This window comes from Sinocyclocheilus anshuiensis, unplaced genomic scaffold (assembly GCF_001515605.1).
Source record: "Sinocyclocheilus anshuiensis isolate Anshui unplaced genomic scaffold, SAMN03320099.WGS_v1.1 scaffold49, whole genome shotgun sequence".
In the NCBI taxonomy this organism is placed as follows: Eukaryota; Metazoa; Chordata; class Actinopteri; order Cypriniformes; family Cyprinidae; genus Sinocyclocheilus; species Sinocyclocheilus anshuiensis.
The window spans coordinates 1,341,124-1,364,759 of record NW_015539863.1 but is presented as its reverse complement, the minus strand read 5'-3'; the positions used below and the strand labels follow the sequence as shown (position 1 = coordinate 1,364,759).

Sequence of the window (23,636 nt, the reverse complement as noted above, 5' to 3'; positions counted from 1 at the left end):
GTTGTGTGTGTGTGTATATATCATTATTATTATTATTATTATAGAAACGAAAATGAAGTACAATGAAGTACAATAATGCAGCTTAGCATTTGCAATTCAATGTTTATTTTTAAATAGTTAAAAAAAGAGATTAAGAGTTAAAAAAAAAAAAAACCTTTTTGCATTATTGTGTTCTAGCAACATTACCAAACCTATAATACAGTTAGAAGTAAATTACTTTTTACATTCTTTGACAATAAAACATCAAAAATGGGAAAAAAATGTACAACAGTGAAAGTGATGTGATGTGTAGCCATCCATAGTAGTAGTTTAAACCATCCAAGTGCACACATACACTGTGGACCTGGAGCAGTGGGCAGCCATTTTTGGTGCCCGGGAGCAATTGGGGGTTTGGTGGCTTGCTAATTTTTTATTTATTTTTAAAATTTCTTTACTTTTCTTTAATTATTGGCCCCCTACCAGCACCATTCTGTCATGAATGACTATGCAGTTTATAGCATCAAGCTGAGTGTGGGTATTGAGGGTGGAAGAGGGTATTGAGTTGTGGGTATTGAGTGTGGAATATAGCACTGTTCATTCACTCCCCACCTACATTTCCTGCTAGTACTGAGAATCAAACCCACAACCTTTGGGTGTGACGCTTTAACCGTAGGTAATGCCTCAGCTTCCGGTCTGCCTCAACCACCTGCAGAGTGTTCTGATGGTGCTGTTCTGATTTGGCTGCATCAAGGTAATCAGCACTCAGCTTGATGGCATGCTCTGCAGAGTCATTCACTACAAAATGGAATTGTTACCCGAAGGTCAATTGCTCGATTCCCAGTACCGGCAAGAAATGCAGGTGGGTAGAGTGAATGAACAGCGCTCTGTGCTAGGCCTGGGTGATAAAACGGTATAGATATTTATCGTCGGTACACCCTCTTTGATAACGATAGAAAAAAATGTTCGATATAGCGCACGATATAGACACGTGTTATGAGTGGCAGACAGCACACACAAACACAAACACATGCTGAAATGAGTGCTGAGCCTGCCTGTGATGAGGAGATTGTAAATAAAGAATGAATATTAGTCGAATTTAAAATAAACATTTGAATGTAAGGTGTGCGTCAGGGAGCGTCATCAGTGGCGCGTGAGATGCGGTGATGATGTAAGTGACGTTGCATTTTAATGTTTTGTTAGTCTAGCCCACGAGACGCGCCGCTGCAGCGTTATTCATTCAAAATACTAGAGAAATACAGAAGCTCAATGCGGAGAAGGTCTTGATTAGGTTAAAACCGAAACCAAGCCATTCACACAGAATGCATATTCAGCGCATTTTTTAGATGGACTAATATGACTGCTGCACTCGCGTCTCACACAAGAGATGTATGGAAAGTCATGCAAAGTTAAAACAGTTTAAACTTTTAGAAAACACGTCACGAATTTGTGGAGGTTTATTCCTTTTCACTGCATCTCATATGTTTTTAAATGCAATCTGTGTGAATGGCGCTTCGGCTCTTTGGATTAAGCAATGCATAAATACATGTTGCTGTTTTGTTCATAATTGTTTCTGCAATTTACGAAATTATATTTGATTTTTATGAGTTAATTTAGACGTAATGCACGTGTTTTAGAGAGTTACTTCCGTGCGTTGATAATTTAAATGTGCTGCATTATTTTGCTCATTGCGCCCTCCTGTGGCCTCGGGAGACAAGACAAAAGTTTCCTTAAAACCTATTTAATCTGCATATAAAACATTAGAAATTAGATATTTGTTTAATTTTTATTTTGTGTTTGATTGTTAAAACAAAAAATATTTGTTGTTTGTCTCAGTAAATTGGGTTAATTTAAAAATACAGTGGTTAAATAAAAAATAAAAAATTCTATTGCTCTTTGTTTTAAAAAAGGTTATAAATAATAATAATAATAATTATCGATACCGAACGATATGAAACATTATATCGTTGGTACATTTTTTAGCTATATTGCCCAGCCCTACTCTGTGTGTGACTGTACTTGGATAGGTTAAATTCAAGTATAGTCACATGAATAGGACAAATTGCAAGTATGGTCTACGCCACATAAGTAAATAAAATAAACAAAAAATAAATTAAGAAAAAATGACCCACCAGTGCCAGAAAATTTTTGTTCTGTTAAAAATGCACATTTGTTGTGTGACTTAAGTGGAATACTAGGGCTAAAGTGAAAATCTTACATTTGATTTGTTAATGCATACTTTCAAACTAAAATGTTTGAAAATTATTTCCATTATCTTCAGCATTTTTACTATTGCACTATTGCAAATGACACTGGTGGAAGTGTTCATTACTTCCAAAAACAAATGACAAAAAGTACATAATGCCTCCTATATCACATTATACAGGCTAGGTAGTGCTGGTGGACAAATTAAAGTGTTTTGAGAGACCACATAAGAAATAGAACAAAAGCAGTCTGCAATACTGCACCTAAAATGTAAGCGACCTAATATTATTGTACTTGCTTATTGAACTGTTTATTGAACTATTGAACAGTCGTGATGGTGAAAACGTTGTGTGATGTTGCCTAACTAACTGTATTTTAAATATAAAAACATTCCATTTTGAATTTTTACCTCAGCATGCTGAGCTTCTTTGTGTTGTGTGTTTTAATTTCTCTTGGAAAGGCCGCTTGAGCCTCGCCTCAGCAGCGCAACCTTATACCGTCAGTACATGCATTTTATACAGCAGCTATATCTACTATTCGCCACTTACTCTAAATGTAATAAAATCAGAATAATACTTGCGTTTTGGTGATTGCCTAGTTATTTTTGGTTATTGATGTTTTAATCAGGTTACTTGTCTGGCGTTAATGAAGCGTTAATGTCGAGCCCTGGAGTCTATGTGCCGGGGCTCAGCCCTGGACGGCCCCGGCCCAATTTAAACCCTGGATGTCACTGAATGGGACTGTAAAATGTTGTTTGTTTTCTATCCATTCAATCAGAAATGTACAAAACATTCACATTTTTCTCCTTACAAATATGTGTGCAGGAATGTGGCAGCAAACAACAATGACCATCTCACAAAGTCTGAGGGACTCATCTGCCCCACAGGCAGTCAGAAAGGTACACTGCGCTTCACTTTATTTCAGCTTCAGCAGTTTATATCTTTTGTTCTGATTTGTCTCTATTCTTGTGATTGAGTCATTGAGCCATTAAAAAAATGGGATGCAGTCTCTCAGAGGAATATGCTCTTATCTTCTCATGCATGCATGTGGAGAAGCCTAGTTTGCCAAACTTACAGCAGCTTGCTTGTGTGTGTGTCTTTGAAACTGCCTTTGGCTTTGAAATGCTCCATTGTGTCCCCATTCCGAACACGTCGCAGTGTTTGTAATTGTGGCAGGAAAGGTGCTTTTAGCGTCCTAGAGGAATAGTTTGGAAATTGTTTCAGCGAGATGTGTGTGTGTGTAGTCGGGAATTGGGAGTTACACTGAAGTCAGAAACCAGGCTCAGGTGTAAAAGTGGTTTAATAATGTCTATATCTACTAGATCTACAACCTAATTCTGTTCTTACTCTCTGGAGACTAAAATGTAATAGAAAGGTAGATGAAGTTTTAGAGGAAACGTTTTAAGTACTGGGAACAGGGAATTAGTTTGCAACAGAGAAGAACGTGATGATCAGAAAATACGATGAGAAAAATCAATGTTTAATCAACAGTTTTAGAATATTTTGGCCTTCAAGTTAAGGATGACAGCAAAGAATGGGGCAAAAAAGGACTGTGGTGTCTCATGAACATTTCCAAAATGCTCAGTGAGAGATTTACACAATTATCCTGAAATGGGTTCTTGTAGAAGACAGATAAAACAGGGCAGAGAGAGAGAGAGAGAGAGAGAGAGAGAGAGAAAGAGAGAGTGAGCATATCATCTGTAGTTAGAAGGTCAACTCTTGATAAAGATAAATGATGACACAGATCTGAAATGACACCTTTGCTACTGGGTTAAAATGTGATACAATACAGTACAGTTCTATCATAGATAACATAGCGGCGTCTAGATCAAACACCCTACAGTAGGGTCTTATCTAGCGGGGGGCCCTGTCTATTAGCTATATATCTGTGTGTGTGTCCGTCCGGAGGGAACAGTCTGGAATTCATGCTGCCCCTTACTGTCTCCTCAGAGATATGGTGGTCATTTGTCACCTTGACAACCAGTCACCCAAGCTGCTCTCTCTTTGGTACATTTTCCAAGCTGGCTGCGCTAAAGGACAGTGTGTGGGATCTCATTTTATGCTTGTTCTTTTCTCTCTTTTGCCTCGTTCTTTCTTTGTCTTACTCTTTCTCCTTTGCCCTCCTCCTAGAATCGAACCACATAACCACAACCTGCTTTGTCATAATGATTCATTCCTGTTGTGTTAATTACAGCATCACTTCAAAGGACCTTGTCCCCCATTGCCCCATATGGAGAGCTTTTTCTGTACAATTCAGCAGAAAAGGAATCGGTGAGTGTATACGAAACCTGCCTGTGCTGGAATTTGTTATGTTAAAATGAATGCTACATATAAAGTAACATGATTTACAATGACCTCACATGTAGAGCACGAATTACAGTTTTAGTAAGGGCATTTTCACATCTGGAACATTTGTTTTTAGAACCTGCCTTGTTTTCTCTCATAGTTCAGTTTACTTAGCCATATATGAACATGGCAATTGTGCTTGTCTCAGCTCGGTTGAAAACAAATTCTGGAGTGGTTTGCTTGTGAGTAAACAGCAATCTGACCCAGCAGTACAATGAACCAAGCTTTGCCATCAGTGTCGTAATTCATAATTGAAAGTGCGTTACGTAAAAAGCAGCAGTGTCTAATTCTGTTGGTGAGCACATTACTTACTGCACTTGAAAACCACAGAAAAAAACATCGTAAAATGTCACCCTGGACCACAAAACCAGTCATAAGGGTAAATTTTTCTAAATGAGATTTATACAATAAATAGGTTTTCCACTGATGTATGGTTTGTTAGGATAGGACACTATTTGGCTGAGATACAACTATTTGAAAATCTGGAATCTGAGAGTGCAAAAAAATCTAAATATTGAGAAAATCGCCTTTAAAGTTGTCCAAATGAAGTTCTTAGCAATGCATATTAATAATCAAAAATTAAGTTTTAATATATTTACAGTAGGAAATTTACAAAATCTCTTCATGGACCATGATCTTTACTTAATATCCTAATGGTTTTTGGCATAAAAGAAAAATCAATAATTTTTACCCATACAATGTATTTTTGGCTATTGCTACAAATATACCCCAATGACTTAAGACTGGTTTTGTGCTCCAGGGTCACATATGTCATTGCGCTTCTCTGAAACAAAGCTGTGATTCTCACTCTAATAAATTGTATATACAGTACTGTATGTAACACATTATGGTACGATTAAGTCCCTTTAGTCTATAGGTCTTGAAAATGCCGTAAGACATTCATAACAAGGGTGAACAGTATTTGAAAACAGAATTTAGAAAATAGACTTGCTTTTAGTTTCATCTTGATTGCTTTTGTTTTTCAGGATGTGGGCAACGATGTTATGTCCAGTCAAGGAGTAAAAGAGAACCTGGATCAACAGAAGATAAGGTGAACAGTATGGAAAACTTCATTGTCCTTTAGCCTGTTTTTTAACAACCTAATTCTAAAATAATAAACTTGTACGTGAAGTCCTCTAATTCTTGATGATTTCAGTGATTTTAGCACAGTTTGTAGATTTTCATATGCCCACTGTGGTACTCGGAGGATCTCTGTAGACAACATTGTGGTTTGTAGGATATGATGGCCAGGTGTAATGGCCAATCAGCATCAGCACCTTGGATGTGAATTAATTTTCATTGATGAAAGTGTTCATTATCAAATATTCTTTACATATCCTCTATCTATTCTTAAAGCGATAGTTCACCCAAAATAAAATTCTGTTGCAAACCTGTATAACTTCCTTTCTTCTGTAGGGTTGGTAACCAAAAAGTTTGGACTAAAAAAAAATGCTGAGACATTACTCAAAATATTGTCTTTTTTAAAAGAAAGTCATACAGGTTTGAAATGACACGAGGGTGAGAAAATGATGATGATGAGAATTTTCATTTTTGGGTAAACGTTCTCTTTAATTTTCTTCAGGAACAGTGTCCTTCTCGCTAAATCCTTTCAAAGAACGTAAAGCAATGGAAATGAAATGAAGTTACCTACCTAATTATTGTGAATGTTATTATTTTGCCTTTTCCTTACTACAACTTAATATTTTTTTTTAGAAACAAGCAGACGCAAAACCAAGAAAGAGCACATAATCACAAGAAGCAAGACCTTTCCAAGCAACATTATGTCCATGATGATGATAATGATGATGATGATGATGATTACTCCACTGTCCAAGAATCCACGCTTAGTCAGCGATTGGCTACTGAATGCTCTTTTAAACATCCTCCTCTTCTCTCGAGCACTGGACCATCAGCTTTGGCCAAGCCTCAAACAGATGTGAAGGACATATACAGTATGGCACAAGATGACCTACCAGGCCTACTGAGACCAAACCTTCCTTCTCTAACAGAAGTTTCCATTTCTCCCTATGCCTGCTTCTATGGGACCCATAATGCTGCCACCAAAGCAGGCTGGCTAGACAAACTCTCTCCTCAAGGGTAAGGAACATGCAGGCCTCTGTTTGCTGCTTTGCACTCTTTGTGTATACTCTTTTTTTTTTTTTAAGGATTATTCTTGAGAATACTGTAAGTCAAGTACTAAAGCACATAAATGTTAAGGAATAGTTCTCCATACACTGTTATTTTATATTTTGAACACAGAAGATGCACTTCATGCAGCTCTTTGCCATTCAGTTCATATGACCTCATGACCATGAAAGTAGCTGCATGACTCATGCACTATATTTTAAGTCTTCTGAAGCCACACAACAGCAGGAACCTTACTTCACACTGCAGTGAGCTGACCGCAACGTGCCCAAACCTTTGAAGCTTGAATCCACTGCAATTCTCATGACACAATTCATATTTCATATTTAGCAGCATTGATTACTAAATGCTCCAGTTCTAAGAGCAGTAATGTGCTCCTGCTGGCCACATGACCTAACGGTTATCCAAACATTGGCTGCTGCTTGTTTTGTAATTATTTATTCAAATTCAGAGAATCAAATTGTGTTGGATTTTTGTTATCTTTATTAGCTTGACATCACAAGTTGAGTCTGTAATTGCAAAGTGGCCTTATTCTGCTTAGATTTTTAAAATGAATGAAAATTTGTCATTAAACTATACAGTACATGAATATACATTAAGATGAAGGTACCACAGCTGTTTCTGGTTTCTCTTTTATTTACATTTGTATTTTACAGCTTGGATTTTAGTTATAAAATTTCCCCCTTGTTCAAAAGTTTGGGGTCTTTTTATCAAAGAATCCTGAAAAATATATGACAGTTTCTTCAAAAATATTAAGCAGAACAGCTGTTTTCAACATTGATAATAATAAGAAATGTTTCTTGAGCACCAAATCAGCACATCAGAATGATTTCTGAAGGGTCATGTGATTTTGAAGACTGAAGTAATGGCTGCTGAAAATTCAGCTTTGCATCACAAGAATAAATGTAATTTTTAAATATATTCAAATAGCAAACAATGATTTTAAATTGTAATAATATTTTACAATATTACTGTTTATACTTTATTTTTTTTATCAAATAAATGCAGTCTTGATGGGCAAAAGAGACTTCTTTTAAAAACATCAACACATCTTGCTGACCCCAAATGATAGTGTATGAATCATTTTTACAATGTGTTACAGTGTACAATGCTTCAGCAGAGGCGGGCATTAACTTACACTCTATTTCACACTTTATTTTCGTATCAGTTTCCACACATGCTATACCCACTTGTTAAAGTGGCCTTCCTGTTTTAGTTGTTTTTTCCTCTTCCTCCTTTTGCTTGATGCTTTATTTTGCTAGTTGACACCACAATGCCAGTTGAGTGGTTGCACTGGGCAAATTTATTCATTTTGTTTCAAATGGCCCTGATAATAAACCCTCACTAAATGTCAGTTTAATATTGTAACATGAATAATGATGTGCTTTGACTTTTGTCAACATGACACTTTATTTTGTACTTGTAGGAACTGTGTCTTTCAAAGAAGATGGGTGAAGCTTGAAGGAGGAAATCTCACTTACTACAACAGCGATAAGGTGACGCGCACACACACATATTCGCAAATTCTCACACACAACAGGGCTCTGCCATGTCATGTCCTTGTTTGAGTTTGAATGGGGAGAGCAGAGACAAGCCTAAAACCCTGGTGTCAGTTTAAACTCAGCATGTACAATCAGTTCAAAGTATCTCAGAGCGTCCAAACTGCTGCAAATCCCTCTCTTAATTTTCACTTCCAGTGGGATAAATGTTCTTCCATAGCTGTCGACAGTCACTCACTCTTTTTGCAGATATAGTATTATCGCAGTAGGACAGAAACAGCACTGGTTGCAGGAACAGGGTGATATTATCAGTGTAAAACAGTGGGGGTAGAGGACACTGTAATAGAGACGGAGGAGGGGGCATTGGGTGAACCTTCGTGTACCATGCTTTTGTCTTTCTTTTAGTCCTTTAAGCCTAATCAAAAGAGGAGCATCAGTGGAGCGGCCTGTTATAGCTTTCAAACATACCAGTCGCTCTTTCCTTCCTACTCTTTCCATTTTCATGCCCTGTTTACTTGTTGACATATAATTGTGAGATATTATTACAATTTAAACATTTGAACGGTAATGCAAATATATCTTATAAATACAGTTAGGTCCATATATTTGGACACTGACACAATTTTCATAATTTTGGCTGTGTATGCCACCAGAATAGAATTAAAATGAAACAATCAAGATGAAATTGAAGTTCAGACTTTAAGCTTTAATTCAAGGGGTTGAACAAAAATATAACATAAAATACTTAGGAATTACAAACATTTTTATACACAGTCCCCCCATTTTCAGGGGCTCAAATGTAATTGGACATATAAATGTAATCATAAAAAAAAAGTTTTTTTGTAATATTTTGTTGAGAATCCTTTGCAGGCAATGACTGCCTTAAAGGTGCAGTAGGAGATCTTGGAAAATGCTAACTTTAGCCTGATATCACTGTAAGCGAACGTCCCACCCTCCCTGCAAATCGCCGTCCAAAGCCACTCCCCCTGAGTGGCTTTGCATTCACGCTCACATACCAGAATACCAGAGACAACATTACTAAAATACATCATGTGTCATTCACCAGTGAGAAAACTTTATACAGTTAGTAAAAGTAGTACAATACCAGGGAGGACGGTCGGGTTGTTGATGTTTGTTCTCGCTCTGTCTGCACAGCGTACGTGAACGCGCTGATGACGTATCCTGTCTGCGCGAACCAGGTGCGCAGAGGTATGCAAATACATATGTTGACAGGCAGGTAGGAAAGTCAATAAAAATGCTCGGAACGAGCGTTTTGATTGGACGAACATTTCTTGGTCCTACGCCTTCCACAGAATATATAAATACATATAAATACATTTAGACCACTTAACTTAATGATTGCTATCGGGATGTGAAGAGACTTTCACCCATCATGACAAAAAATGTTTCTGAAGACAATCACCTATTGTACCTTTAAGTTTTTAGATGTTTTTTGGCAAAGTCTAATCTGGCCTTGTTTGCACCTTGTGGTGAACCCTCTGTATTTGATCTTGTGAAGTCTTCTCTTGATTATAGACTTTGACAGTGACACACCTTCCTCCTGGAGAGTGTTCTTCTCTTGGCTGGATGTTGTGAAAGGGTTTTTCTTTACCATGGAGAGGATTCTCCGATCGTTGTCCTCCGTGGACGTCCAGGCCTTTTTATGTTGCTGAGCTCACTAATGCGTTCTTTTTCTCAGAATGTACCAAACTGTTGATTTGGTCACTCTGAATGTTACTGCTATCTCTTTGATGGATTTGTTTTGTTTTTGAAGCCTAACAATTGTCTGTTTCACCTGCATGGAGAGATCCTTTGACCACATGATGTGGGTTCACAGCAACAGCTTCCAAATGCAAATGGTCTGCTTAGAATAAGCTCTAGAACTTTTATCTTAGTTGATGTAGAAATAATGAAGGAATAGCCCACGCCTGTCCATGAAACAGCTTTTGAGTAAACTGTCCAATTACTTATGATCTCTTGAAAAAGAGGGAGGTACATATTAAAGAGCTGTAATTCTTTAACATTTCCTCCCATTTTGATGTGAATAATCTCAAATTAAAGATCAGAGAGTGCACTTTAAGCCTGTATTCATTATATAACTGCAACTTGAATATGTTTTGGTCAGCAGCTAAAATAATAAAAATTGTGCCTGTGTCCAAATATATATATGCTCCTGACTGTATATCTTGCCTAGAGAAACAAGTTAGTCAAAACTTCCTAGTATAATGCCAGTTAAGTTAGGAATTATAGGAAACATATTTTCCATTGTCAGTATCCACTCCCATCACATTTAAGAGGCTGATTTAGTGGTAGCATTTAGCGGTAAGTGTGCATAGTAAGCACAAGCTCCCTGGGTTCCCCGGGTCTTCTAAATTAAGACAGGCTTCTCTGCGATGACATCATGCATTAGGAGTTAATGGTGACTTTTGCATTCATAACTAAATGTTTTGTGTGAGTGGTGGCTCTGCAGTGGTGTTTTGTGCAGTTGCCAGGACATTAAAAAGTTGGTCCTCTGAGCAGTTTTTATTGCACTTATGTTTGTTTGTTTGGTGGTTGCTTACTGGTTCCTTCTATATATTAAAAATGAAGCAAGCAACAGAATCTGCCTTAACAAGCATCACTTATCAAGAATACTTTGAAACTTTCCTCCAACTTATTGTCCTCAGCGGGCACATTCTCTCCTCAGTCTTTTTTCTCTTATTGAAATGGTTAATCTCAATCACTGCTTGCTTCTTGACATCACATAATGATGTCATCAATCAGAGACCTCCTTAAGCGTGGGAGAGAGGCAAGCACGGCACTCCCACTGGATCTCTGTAGGACCCTCGGAGACAAACTTACCTGATGTTTCATCAACCTTGCGACCAGGTCTGTGACGTCTAGGGATCCAAGTAACACTTTCATGAGTTTTAGTTTGTATGTGTGAGTGAGAGAGGTTTAGAGTGTTACCTGTCAGTAGGCAGGGTGTGTGGAGATGTTTGGGTTGGGAATGGGATCAGTTACCTTGTATCTGAAGTACAACTGTGTGGAAAATCCAGAAAAGCTCAAAAGTCCCCTGGAAGCGCCAGTGGAAAGCTTTCTCACCACCCACCCCCGGGTTTTGATGGTTGTAGTCCATCCAACTTAGGGCAAAAGTGAGCTTCCCATGATCTGCAACTTATACACTACCTGTCAAATAGCTGATTTAAAAAAAAAAAAAGTTTTTTGAAAGAAGCCTCTTATGCTCATCAAGGCTGCATTTATTTGATCAAAAATACAGTAAAACAGTAAAATTGTGAAATATTACAGTACAATTTAAAATAACTGTTTTCTACTTTAATATATTTTAAAATTTAACTGAATTTCAGCAGCCATTGCTCTAATCTTCAGTGTCACATGATTAAGAAATAAAAAAATAAAAAAATATTTTTTATTTTATTTTGCAAGGTCAAAATAAATTGATCAAAAATGACAACAAAGTCTTTTATAATGATCTAAAAAAGATTTTTACTGATTTCTTTTCAGATTTTTATTTATCAAAGAATCCTGCATGACGGTTTTCACAAAAATATTAAGCAGCAAAAAATGGTTTTCAGCATTAATGACCATAAGAACCAGTATTAATAATTGACCACCAAAATTAATTGATAATTGAGTATCAAATCAGTGTATTATAAAGATACCTCAAGGATCATGTGACACTGAAGACTGGAGAAATGGCTGGAGTATTACATAACAGTAATACATTCGTTTTTAAATATATTAAAATAGAAAAGAGCTTTCAAGACCTCTTTCAAGAACATAAAAAAAAATCGTAATTATTTCAGAGTTTTGATGGTAGCGTATGGCAGAAGATCTTCTAGAATGCTACATTCAGCTGTGTGCGTTTGGCTAGTGTAGGATGTTGCAAAAAATGCAAATGCATCATATTTCTCACATTATATTTCTGCACACCATACATTTACAAGTAATTTTCCACACTCAAGTGCATTAGCTGCCCTCTGCCAGGTGGTGTCCCCATGGCTCCACTGCAGAACTAAACCAGTGCTGGTAAAAACAAATGCTAATGACATTACAGGCACTCTCTGGTTCTCTCTGAACGAATGCAGACTTCATCAGTCAACTCCATCACACATTCGGATGTATGTGTTCATGAACATCAAAGTGCATATATAGAACAACTGCTGTGAGCGTGACACGTCGTCACAGATTTGCGCAAGCCATACAAATAAATCCTGCTATAAACTTTTTGTGCAGCGTACGTCTTTGTTATATGTGTGTTTGTATAAGCACACACCAAAGTGCTTAAACCATCTCTAAACTCTTAATGGATGTACACATGTACTCTTTAAGCCCCCTTCATCGTTCCGACCATGAAAATTGTAATTATAATGAATAATTAACGCCAGCTTAGAGAGCTCCTCATTATTTCCACTTAGCTTCCTATAAACATGAACACCTCTTCACTTTTCTCCCCCTTTCCTCTCATCCGCTGCTGTCCAGATTTTAGACAGAGGAAGTCTCATTAATATGCCGGCGAGTTCGGCGGTGGGAAGGATACAGAATTGGAGAGAGTGAGCAAGGAGTGAAATCCCAGAGAGAGGTGATGGCTGCCCCCTACCATAATTAGGGTTAGCTGCAGCCATCGTTGTTAACATGCTGCCTTAATTTGAGGAGATGGTGCTCTCTCTGACCCCTCTTTCTCTCTCTTTCTTGTAGTGCTGGGCGGTATGACCAAAAATTTATAGGAAAAAAGCCGCTAAAAGGGTCTGAAAGTTGCTAAATCTAGTGCTAAAGTCGCGCTCGTGTGTGTGACGCGGGAGCTGATGACAGGGGGCGGTGGATATTTGTGACAGTCAATGTGGATATTGTGGATGAGTTCTTCTGTGTCATCACGTTCTATTAGTTCTACAGCTTCAGTTTCGGAACTTTCAAGTTTAGTAACACATACAGCTGTTCCCTCACCACAATGCACCAGTGAAAAGTGACCCCTTTCAAACAGTGTCGCGTTCCGAACGTTGTTTAAGTGACATATACCGGTATTGCGGTATTTTCAAAATTCATATCATAACAAAAATAAACACCGGTATTCGGTATGAACCGGTATACCGCCCAGCACTACTTTCTTGCTCACAATCTTACGCTCCCTCCGCTTTGTGAGTTTCTCTTCCTTCATCCCTTGGTTCATTCTCTCTCTATCAAGCAATCCCTAAGCTATCATATCCCTCTCTTTCTCGTTCTCTCTACTTTCTCGCTTTCTCTCCCTCATCGGCTCTCTTACTGTCTATCTTTGGCATTACCTCTTCCATTTGCGCCAGCTGAGGAGGGTGTCCCTCACTAAATCTTCTCTTCTATTTCTGTATGGACGAGTTCTAGAAATAGTGCAAGGTCATGATAATAATTAACAGCCAACTGAAATGGACAAATTAATCTTTCTTTTTTTCCCTCTTTCACTCTTTTCCCTTGTCTTTTGTCCCTGTCTTTGTCACTCACTCTAGCCTTATTCCTAAACCCAGTGAACTACATCACTTCTTACTGTCAACATAGGCAGCTCCTTTCTAAGGTATCTTAACTGAAGTGAAACCTCATAACCGAGTGTTTTGGAATGACCTACACAGGTGCAATTTATGGATTATACAAATAACACTCTATGGGCCAGATTTACTAGCAGCTTGCGCCAGAGCAAACCATCTTTTGACGTTAAAATAGTACTGTCAGGATTTACTAAAGACTCGCTGTGAAGAATTAGCGCTAAAAAGGCATGGACATTTGGATATTTGGATATTTTTGCGCCTGATCTTATTAAATATATATTTGTAGAAGTTTCCCTTTCATGCAAAATTTATAGGAGGAGAGTATTAAAATGAATCACAACGTGATTTACTAATGTTTGCGCTAGTCAAATTACTGGTATTTGCACCATTAAAGCTTAAAGTAGGTGGTAATTTGCGCTGCTCTTGGTAGATTGCACTGGTCATTATAGAAATAATCTGGCTGCATTTGTGTTCTTTAAGGACAAATTAATCTTTCTTTTTCCCCCTCTTTCCCTTGCATTTCCCCAGTCTATGTCACTCACTCTAGCTCTATTCCTAAACCCAATGAACTACATCACTTCCTACTGTCTACATAGGCAGCTCTATATCCTAAGTGAAATTTCTGAAACCTCATAAGCGAGTATTTTGGAATGACCTACACAGACGTAACTTCTGTGTTATAGAAATAGCACTCTATAAGACTCAACTTACAAACCCCTAACTTGGTTTACCTTGCATTTATCACTTTGCAGTACAATTTGGAATTGGCTTCTTTGCAAAGCAATGTATGCAACGCTACCTTAATATTCGACCAAAACAGGATTGCAGAACAGGATTAAAATGTCTTTCAAAACAGGCTTGTCACCTATGTTGCCTAAAATGTTACCTGCGTAGGCAGCACACTAGGTTTTGGAACAGAGCTCCTGTCTCCCTTTCCTCCTCTTTCTTCATATTCTGTTCTCCACAGTATTTGCCCTTTTCTATCCATCACATTCTGCTATTTCAGAGCGGCTGGAGTGCTGTGTATGAATTCTGTAGACTAAAGGAGGTCTCTCAGAGCTCTATTGCTGCTTTGGAGGCTTATGTTGGTTTGAAGCACAAAGAGAAACCAAACACTCCTTTCTCTAAACAACTAGCTCTGTTTCCCTCATCTCTTCAAAACATCAGACTATAAATACTGGAGTGCCGAGCCTGTTAGCTGGGGACTGGTATTAGGAATCAGGCCTGCTTGAGTGTGTGAGTGTGTGCTTGACTCAATCCCTCTTTTCTTTTTTTTATATAAAGCAGATGCATTATAACTGGTTTGAGGTCCCTGTTGGAAACAGTGTATGAGAGTGATGTTGCAATATGTTTGTACACTATCAATCAAGTTTATATATATATATAAAATTAGTTTTTTTGTTTTGTTAGCTTTTTGTTTGGTTTTGTTTTGTGTTTTTTTTTAAGGTTGCTTTTGTTTTGTGTTTTTTAAGCTTGCTTTCGTTTTGTGTTTTTCTTTGCTTTTTGTTTCATTTTGTTTTGCATTGTTTTGTTTTGTTAGCTTTTTTTGGATTTGCTTTGTGTTATTTGTTAGCCTTTAGTTTGAACCAATGCATTTGTTTTGTTTGTTTGTTTTTTGTTTAGTGTTGTGTTTTGTTTAATTAGCTTTTTATTTGGTTTCATGTTGTGTTTTGTTTGCTCTTTGTTTTATTTAATTTTTTTGCGTTGTGTTTTGTGTTTTGTTTTACTAAGCCTTTAGAAAGAAAGATGTTTTTGAGATCACGAGAGACATAAATTCAGTCAAGTGTGTCCAGACTTGTGACTGGTAGTTTGTAATCTGTCCATATGCACTTTGTGCTATGAATTATTTTTCTGTCTCCCTCATTCTTTGCAGGAGATGTACTCGAAGGGCCTGATACCTATTTCAGCAGTTAAACAAGTTCGTGCTCTGGGTGAGAATAAGTTTGAGGTGGTCACGTCTGTAAGAACCTTTGTGTTTCGGGCAGAGAAAGAAGGTGAGCCTCTTTGCTTTTCTGTCAGTCTCACGTTTCGATCCCCCTCTGTTAATCTCTTTTAAACCAATTCACTCCCACTCTCACTCTTGATCTTTTATCATCTTTTCACTCATATTTTTATCACTTTACCATCTCTGCTATAAGATAAGATGTTCTGAGTAGATCTTCCACACTGAATCAGAGAGAGTGAAAGAGAGAGGAGAAGCCAGCCAGACTCAAGGAGATCACAATATTATGACATAGAGCTGAATCAACCGAGATGATGATGATGACAGCTGTAGATTTAATATGTACAGTAAACACCCTCTTGGTGCATATAGTTGCCACACCATTGCCTGTGTATTTTATGGGATATTTTTCTTAATATTCATTTTAAGCTGCATTGAAGCCTGATTTAAAACTGTGAAAAGGCTGATTACGGTTTTAATGGAGAGACTCGTGGTTAAGGAGTTGTCTGGTACTTTAGCTGCAATTCAGGATCAATTTAAAACTGTGTTAGCATTTAGTGGCTCTGAAGGTTAGTTCTAGTCATGATTTATTGAGAGTGTTACTTTAATATTACAGCTAGTTCATTCATAATAGCATTTTAGCATGATTTTGTGCTATTTTTTCGTGAAAATATTTGTAGATTTGTGTGTCGTGAATCTCCAAGTACTTTCTGTGGCCACTGTATGTCTGTAGACGTAAGTATGTCATATATATTATTTGTCATTATTAGTAAATGGAGCAACTTGATTTTCTCATTGCCATTAAGACTTTTTCAGACATCTTGCCGTAAAATGAACAATGTAAGGGTGAGTAGTTTACCATGAGCCAATCAATTACCATGTTATTGACACAGCCTGTGCTTTCCCCATTGCAATTACTGTGGTAAATCTGAGGCTAATAGCTGTGTGCCATAGTGTCCCAGAGTATCAGCAAATAATGGCATCCTCAGTACCTACTTTATCCCCAGCTCTTGTGTAATGACCTCTGACCCATGGTAAGTAAATTACTCTGAGGGAAGTCAGTTTAGGCACTGTACTTTCCACCATCAAAAAAATAAAATAAAAATCAGAGACAGAGAGAGAGCGCTGGTCCAATCTGCTCATGCATCTTTAAACAGCTTTATAGCAGTCTGAAAGAGTCATCAATCTTAAGATAAACACAAGCGAGGAGGAGAGAGAGAATGAGTGAGTGAATGAAAGAGCTGGAAGTGGGTGGTCATGGGATGAGCACAAAAGATAAGAATGAGAATTAGTGCTAGAGATCGAGCACACTGGGATCATTTAGATGAGAGTGTTGTGTTCTTTAATGTGCGCATTGTCAGTAAATCATCCGCAGAATTTCCCCCTCCGATCGGCGCTTTTTGTGAAATTACACTCTAACGCTAATTTGCCCTTGTTTAGAAAATCTGGCACTAAAAGTAATAATGCTTTTATCATTTTGCAGTGCATTATGGAATTGCCTTCTTCGTAAAGCGATGTATGCAATGCTACCTTAATATTCAACCAAAACAGGATTGCTTAATTAAAATGTCTATCTTTTAGAACAGACTTGTCACCTATGTTGCCTAAAATGTTACCTGCGTAGGCAACACGCTAGGTTTTGGAACAGATCTCAAGTCTCCCTTTCCTCCTCCCTCTTCATTTTCAGTTCTCCACAGTGTTTGCCCTTTTCTATCCATCACAGTCTGCTGTTTCAGAGCGGCTGGAGTGCTGTGTATGAGTTCTGTAGACTAAAGGAGGTCTCACAGTGCTCTACTGCTGCTTTGGAGGCTTACGTTGGTTTGAAGCACACAGAGAGACGAAACACTGCTTTCTCTAAACAACTAGCTCTGTTTCCCTCATCTTTCCCTACAAAACAGAGAATGAGTGAGTGAATGAAAGAGCTGGAAGTGGGTGGTCATGGGATGAGCACAAAAGATAAGAATGAGAATTAGTGCTAGAGATCGAGCACACTGGGATCATTTAGATGAGAGTGTGTGTGTGTGTGTGAGCAAACATTCATGGCTGTGTACTCTTTCTGGGGCAGTCTTCAGCTGTGCAGGCCTCTTCTTTCAAATAGAGTGTAATATTTTGGGAATAACAACTTTTTCATGGATAAAGGGGAAGAATATCTTTTGCAGCCACCAATTTTCGAGGTTTGGAACTTTGTAAGTAATGGCAAAGTGCAGTTTGTAACTGTCTATGAGAATGTGTTGAAGCCATGGTCACTTTCAGTGATAACTAGGGCTGTCAAAGTAAATTAAAATTGTTTAATGCTGTTTCTTTTTTGAAGAACTGTCTATATGATCTGCCTTCTTTGCTCATGGCGACTCGTGGGTGTTCAGTTCTGCTGTCAGGTTGTTTTGAATCAGTCACCTCAAACTAAATGTGATTTTTACACTACCATTCAAAAGTTTGAGTCAGTACAATTTTTTTTTAAATATTGTTGAAGAATTCTTGCTCACTAAGGCTGCATTTATTTGATAAAAAATACAGGAATATTGTGAAATATTGTTACAATAAAAAATTACTTTTTAAAATGTGATCATAAACACCATTTATTCTAGTTATAAATATTGAAAATAGTTGTGCTGTTTTTTATTTTTATCGAAACCATGATACTTTTTTAGGTTTATTTGATGAATGGGAAGTTAAAAAGGAAATTATTTATTTGAAATAGAAATAGTTTATTACATTAACATTATAAATATAACATTATAAATATTTTTAGTGTAATTTTTGATCAATTTAATGCATCCTTGCTGAATAAAATTATTTATTTCTTACTGATCCCAAACTGTATTGCTTATAAAAATGGGATCATGCTTACCAGCTAAACTTTTGTCTTTGAGAACTGATACTAATCAATAAAAAAATAGAGAAAATGTTCTTAATGGATTTAATCATATTTATAAATATTGATAAACCCAGGTGGAATATTTAACAAAAGTAAAGTTATTTATACTTTTTTATGGTGTTATTTAATTATCACCTACCAGTGAAACTCGCAAGCAGCAGTCTTGCAAAGCAGCTTTACACATGTCCATAAAGTGTGGGCAAAGTTGTTATATTATCTCATTATTGCAGGTTTTTATTTCAGTCTTTGCATTTCCTGGGCAATGTGAGGAATACAGAATGAGATGTGCAAGTGAGACGAGTAAAGAGCACCATTGCCAAAAATCTACCCCTCTCAGGTGTCTTTAGTTTATACAGTACATATGCAGAGCACAGATGAGTGTTATTGTTTAATCCAACATATTTACATATTGTGTTCTTTCCTTAAAAATGAACTCAATTAATTAACAAATAATTATGATTAATCACAATTAAAAATGTTGGCAATTGACAACCCAAGTATTAACAAAAAATTGAGGTAGTACATAGAATAAGTGGAATTGGTAGATATGGCTACACAAACTAAACTTAAGGAGTGAAATGTGGTTATATATATGATGCACCAACACTTAAATTGCGCCTAACTCTATTGCTGACTACAAGCACATTTTAGTGTTGTCCAAAATACACTGTATGCAAAAACACTCACCTTTAATGAAATGAGATCTCTCTCTCTCTCTCTCTTTCTATTTCTCTTTCTCTTTCTCTCCCCCCCCCCCTCTCTCTCTCTAGATGTGGCAGGTGCTGTAGACCTGCAGAGGATAAGAGTATCCAGCTGTTAATGTTTTTTGGCTAGTGTGTGTGCTCGCAATGAATTTGTGCAAGCCCCTGTAGCCCTATTTAAACACAGCACAAGAGAACCCTCACAGGCTTCCTTTCCCCATCTCACACGAGCATACACAGGCAGACACAATGCAATGAGGCACAGGGGCTTTTGCATACCTGCTTTGTTTGCAGATTTGAAAGTTTATAAAGTATAACAATAATATTAGACACTTTTTCCTTCCCTCTTATTCCCATGGCATGGTGTCTCTCCACAAACGCGCACGCGTACCTGCGCATTCACTAACGTACTTCAAACAGACTGCAGCGTTCCTCCACAGACACACACTTCTTACCTCCCTCCATCTTCTGTCTTCCCTCTAAGGAGAACGTCAGGATTGGCTAGAGGTTCTCCAGTCTGCTGTGAGCCCCCAGCCCTCCATTTCCCATCAGCCTCGCAAAAATAACACAAACAAGAGTGGCTACGTCGAGCTGCGTGGCCTCAAAGGAAGAGTCTACCTCAGCCTCATGGGAACCAGCTTTAGACTCTGTAAAACAGACCAGGTAGATCTATAGTATATGCGTTTTTTAAATTTTTTATATTGGTTCTTTTTGACATTGTTAAATGTTGATTTGGATTCATACTGCTGCTGTCCGCATGAGTTTAAAATAAGTACCATACCTCAACAACCATGTCCAGGGTCCCCCATCCTGTCTATCTGTCCACCATCAAACTTCACTGTGCTAAGCCATTGCTTCGGCCAGCTTGTATGTCCATCTATCTACTTCTTGTCTGTCTGTCTCTTTATCTGTCTTTTTGTATCTGTAAGTCTCAGTGGCTAAACCATTGCTTCGACCAGTCTGTTTGTCTGCCTATCTAGCTCTTGTCTATCTCTCTGTAAACGCTATTACTTTATTACTCTGTAAATTAATTAGAATTTTTCTTCCTTTGTTTTTGTATATATAATTGTCCATCCATCCGTCCATCTATCTACCTTTAAACTTCACTGTGCTAAGCCATCTATCTATCTGTCTGTGTCTGCCTGTCTATCTATCTATCTATCTGCAAACTCTATTACTTTATTACTCTGTAAATTGATTACTTAGATTTTTTTCTTATTCTCCCTTTGTTTGTTTATATAATTCTGTCTGTCTGTCTTTAATGTCTGTTTGTGTCTACAGTACCTTCAAACTTTCACATCTCTTGTCTGTCTGTCTCTGTGTAAACTCTATTTATATCTATTTAAACTTTATTACTGTGTTTAATTACTTACATTTTCCTTATACACCCTTTATTTGTGTGGAGATAGTTGGACACTGTTTTCTCACGGTAGTGAGAACTTAATAACTTTCACACTTCATGTTTTAAAGTATGTGACGTCTGTTTTGTGCTCCCTCCTATGTGAATGAGCCCATATGCTGAGAGTATAGTTATTACAATGCACACACAAGCCCTGACATTTCGCATGCATGTGTATGTGATCTATGCCTAATCGGTCTCAGTTTTAAACGAGATTAAGCTGAGAATGTTATTCTGTATGAATAGGTGGCACACACGCTCACACACACTTTATCATCTCTGTTTGTCTTTCATTATTTTCCTTATTAACACAAGCAAACATCTTTGTCTTCATTCTGCAAGGAAATTGTTTTTCGTCAGCCGATTTAGCATGCGGGAGAGAGAAAGAGAAAGAGAGCAGTGAAAATGGAAATTGATTGTATTGTTTTTGCATTAAATCCTCTCCGTGGCAATCACTCCAACAAGTGGTGAGAGAAACGGGAGGGAATGGAGGAAAAGAGGGCATGGGGGAAAGAAATGGAATGAGAGAAAGAGGGAGTGAAGGAGGAACTGGGCAGAGAGACAAGAACGGAGGGATAACAGAAGGAGGTGAAGACAACAGTGGCTGTTGAGGGATGAAGAAAACACAAAGGAGCATAAAGATGGAGAGAGAGGAAAAAGGTGCGGTGGTGGGTAGCTCGGTTCATGTTCAGTGAAGTGGAGTATTTAATTTAACAAGATGAACGAGCTGCCCAGGACGCTGTTTTTTTCCCCCTTCCCATCTTGGATAGGATGAAGTGTACTGCCCTTCTCTCCTCTGAGGTCAGGCCATGATGTTTCCCCAAGGTAATGAAAGTCAACCTAACAGGCAAGCCCAAGTCACGTGACGCCACTACAGTTTAGTGCTGCATCGATTTTTGATTTCCTTACTTAAACTATTTGCTCCATAGCAAAGAACACAAAAAGACCAAACACATGGTCACTTCAAAGGGTCTCTGATGGCTAATGTCTAAAAGGACAATTATTTGGTTTGTCATTAGATGTTTATTAGAAATGCATTTAGTTGCATTTAATTTGATAGTTTCACTGCAATGGAGTGTAGGCTGCATGTGCTGCAGTTTTAATATACCATATCAGATTAAAACTAGTTCAATCTTGAGATAAAATGTCTCAAGACCCCTGTTTTTTTCCATTTTGTTGTGCTGTTTTTAAATCAGGGCTATGCAACATTCAGAATATGTATACCGGGACAAACAAAAAGTGAAGCACATATGCGCATAATGGATTAACCAACAAACTGTCAGTCATTTTTTTCTTTTTCTTTTTTAAATCCAGGTTGCTAAAATGCAAATGTAACTCCTATAACACGGCATGCAAACCACTTGATCTGTGAAAAGTTTTAGATACCTTATTTTGGCCAAATTCTAAGTATGCTTGAAAGAGAAGGCAATTCTATTGCTATAAATGTAGGGGAATGAAAAAAAAAAAGAAACAATCCAGCACAAACAAAGACAAAATATTGTCTGTACTCGTACAAAATAAATATGTTGTGTCTACATAAAAGTATTGAGAAAACTGGTTCAATTGAATTTAAATGTACCGTTAAAAAATATAAAAAATTCTGTATGGTTTGTGTGAGAGTTTCTGTTTATGTAGAACATTCCAAATGGTCACTTAAGTCGCTTTTGTTGTTTTATTTTATTTACAATGCTTAATGGGAAGGCAGCTGCCTTTGTTGTAATGTGCAAGGCATTCCGTTAGGCTTGTAACAGAGCCTTTAATTTTGAAATAAAAGACTGGGTGCTGTTTTTATGTTTCGGACAGCATAAAAAGCAAGAAATGTTGAAGAGACAAAAAGTTATCATGTAAAATAAGTATGTTGTCTTGCTCTGGTCATGAACTCACTGCCGTTATGAGTTCATCAATGCATCGGTTTCGCACTCTCTTTTTTACCTTTAACTGTATTCACACCTCCTGTTCACACCTAACTCTGTCTTTTTATATTAGGCATGTGAACCTATACCTTAGAGTCTCTCTGAAGGAGTTTTCCTTTTAATTAATATAACAGAGGTGGTACAGTATACTTAAAGATTTCAATGCTTATGCACTTTTCAATGCACTTATGATTTAAACAGAAGTTCATTATTTCCATCCATAAGACATTTTTCAGAAATATTCTGAATTCTTAGTAAAAGACAGGTCTTAAGGCTAAGGATGATAACTGTAATGATAACTGTAAATTATGAACAGTTGTTCTAGTTCTATAAGAATAGGAAAGTTCACACCATAACTATTATGATATCATTGGAATCACTTTCAGAATGACTTTTTTTTTTCCAGCTGATAAATGATAAAATCTATGACAGTCAATAAGAAACCACACAACTTTAATGAGCTCGAGCATTTAAAGTGGCAGGCGACAACACGACAGCTTGTGTAATACTGTTATCACTGTTATCATTAGTGTGGACACTATAATATAGTTGTCATTACAGTTGTCGTTCTTGGTGTATATATATAATTATATATAGTGCTGTCAGTTGATAAAAAAAAAAATTAACTAATTAATCACATTTTTTCTAAAATTTATCTAAAATGGCCAACCCTAGCCCCGCCACTGCATTAACTGCTTTAAATATTTTTAACGGCATTAAACTGTAAAAATCAATCACCTGTGCTAATTTTGACCGCACTAATGTGTATATGTATATATTTACAGTATATATATATATATATATATATATATATATATATATATATAGATGTATTATACACTTTTCTAGATTCTTGCATGTAAAAGCGAGTGTGTCTTAAACGCTGTGATAGACATCACATATTCACAACTATATTTGGTCAGTCCAATTGAGTTTATCTTTCACACATCATTTGCTTTTACTCAAAAACGTCTCAGGTTACGTATGTAACCATAGTTCCTCGAAGGAACGAGACGCTGCGTCGGAAAACGCTAGGGGAACGCCCTTCAGTGTGACGGGCTCTGAACCTCGTGTGTAATCAGACCAATAGATGGGCGAGATGTCACGGGCGGGTGACTTAATG

The 23,636-nt window shown here is 37.3% G+C and overlaps 1 protein-coding gene across 1 annotated transcript in view; it reads left to right on the top strand.

Annotated features, from left to right (window-relative positions):
* arap2 (ArfGAP with RhoGAP domain, ankyrin repeat and PH domain 2) overlaps nucleotides 1–23,636 on the top strand; it is a 98,532-nt gene that overhangs the window by 14,503 nt on the left and 60,393 nt on the right. Inside the window, exons 3-9 of the mRNA XM_016481337.1 lie at nucleotides 3,006–3,079; nucleotides 4,375–4,451; nucleotides 5,513–5,577; nucleotides 6,240–6,623; nucleotides 8,098–8,167; nucleotides 15,557–15,677; nucleotides 19,686–19,864. Of these exons, the coding sequence (XP_016336823.1) occupies nucleotides 3,006–3,079; nucleotides 4,375–4,451; nucleotides 5,513–5,577; nucleotides 6,240–6,623; nucleotides 8,098–8,167; nucleotides 15,557–15,677; nucleotides 19,686–19,864 (970 nt within the window). The remainder of the gene's footprint in view (nucleotides 1–3,005; nucleotides 3,080–4,374; nucleotides 4,452–5,512; nucleotides 5,578–6,239; nucleotides 6,624–8,097; nucleotides 8,168–15,556; nucleotides 15,678–19,685; nucleotides 19,865–23,636) is intronic.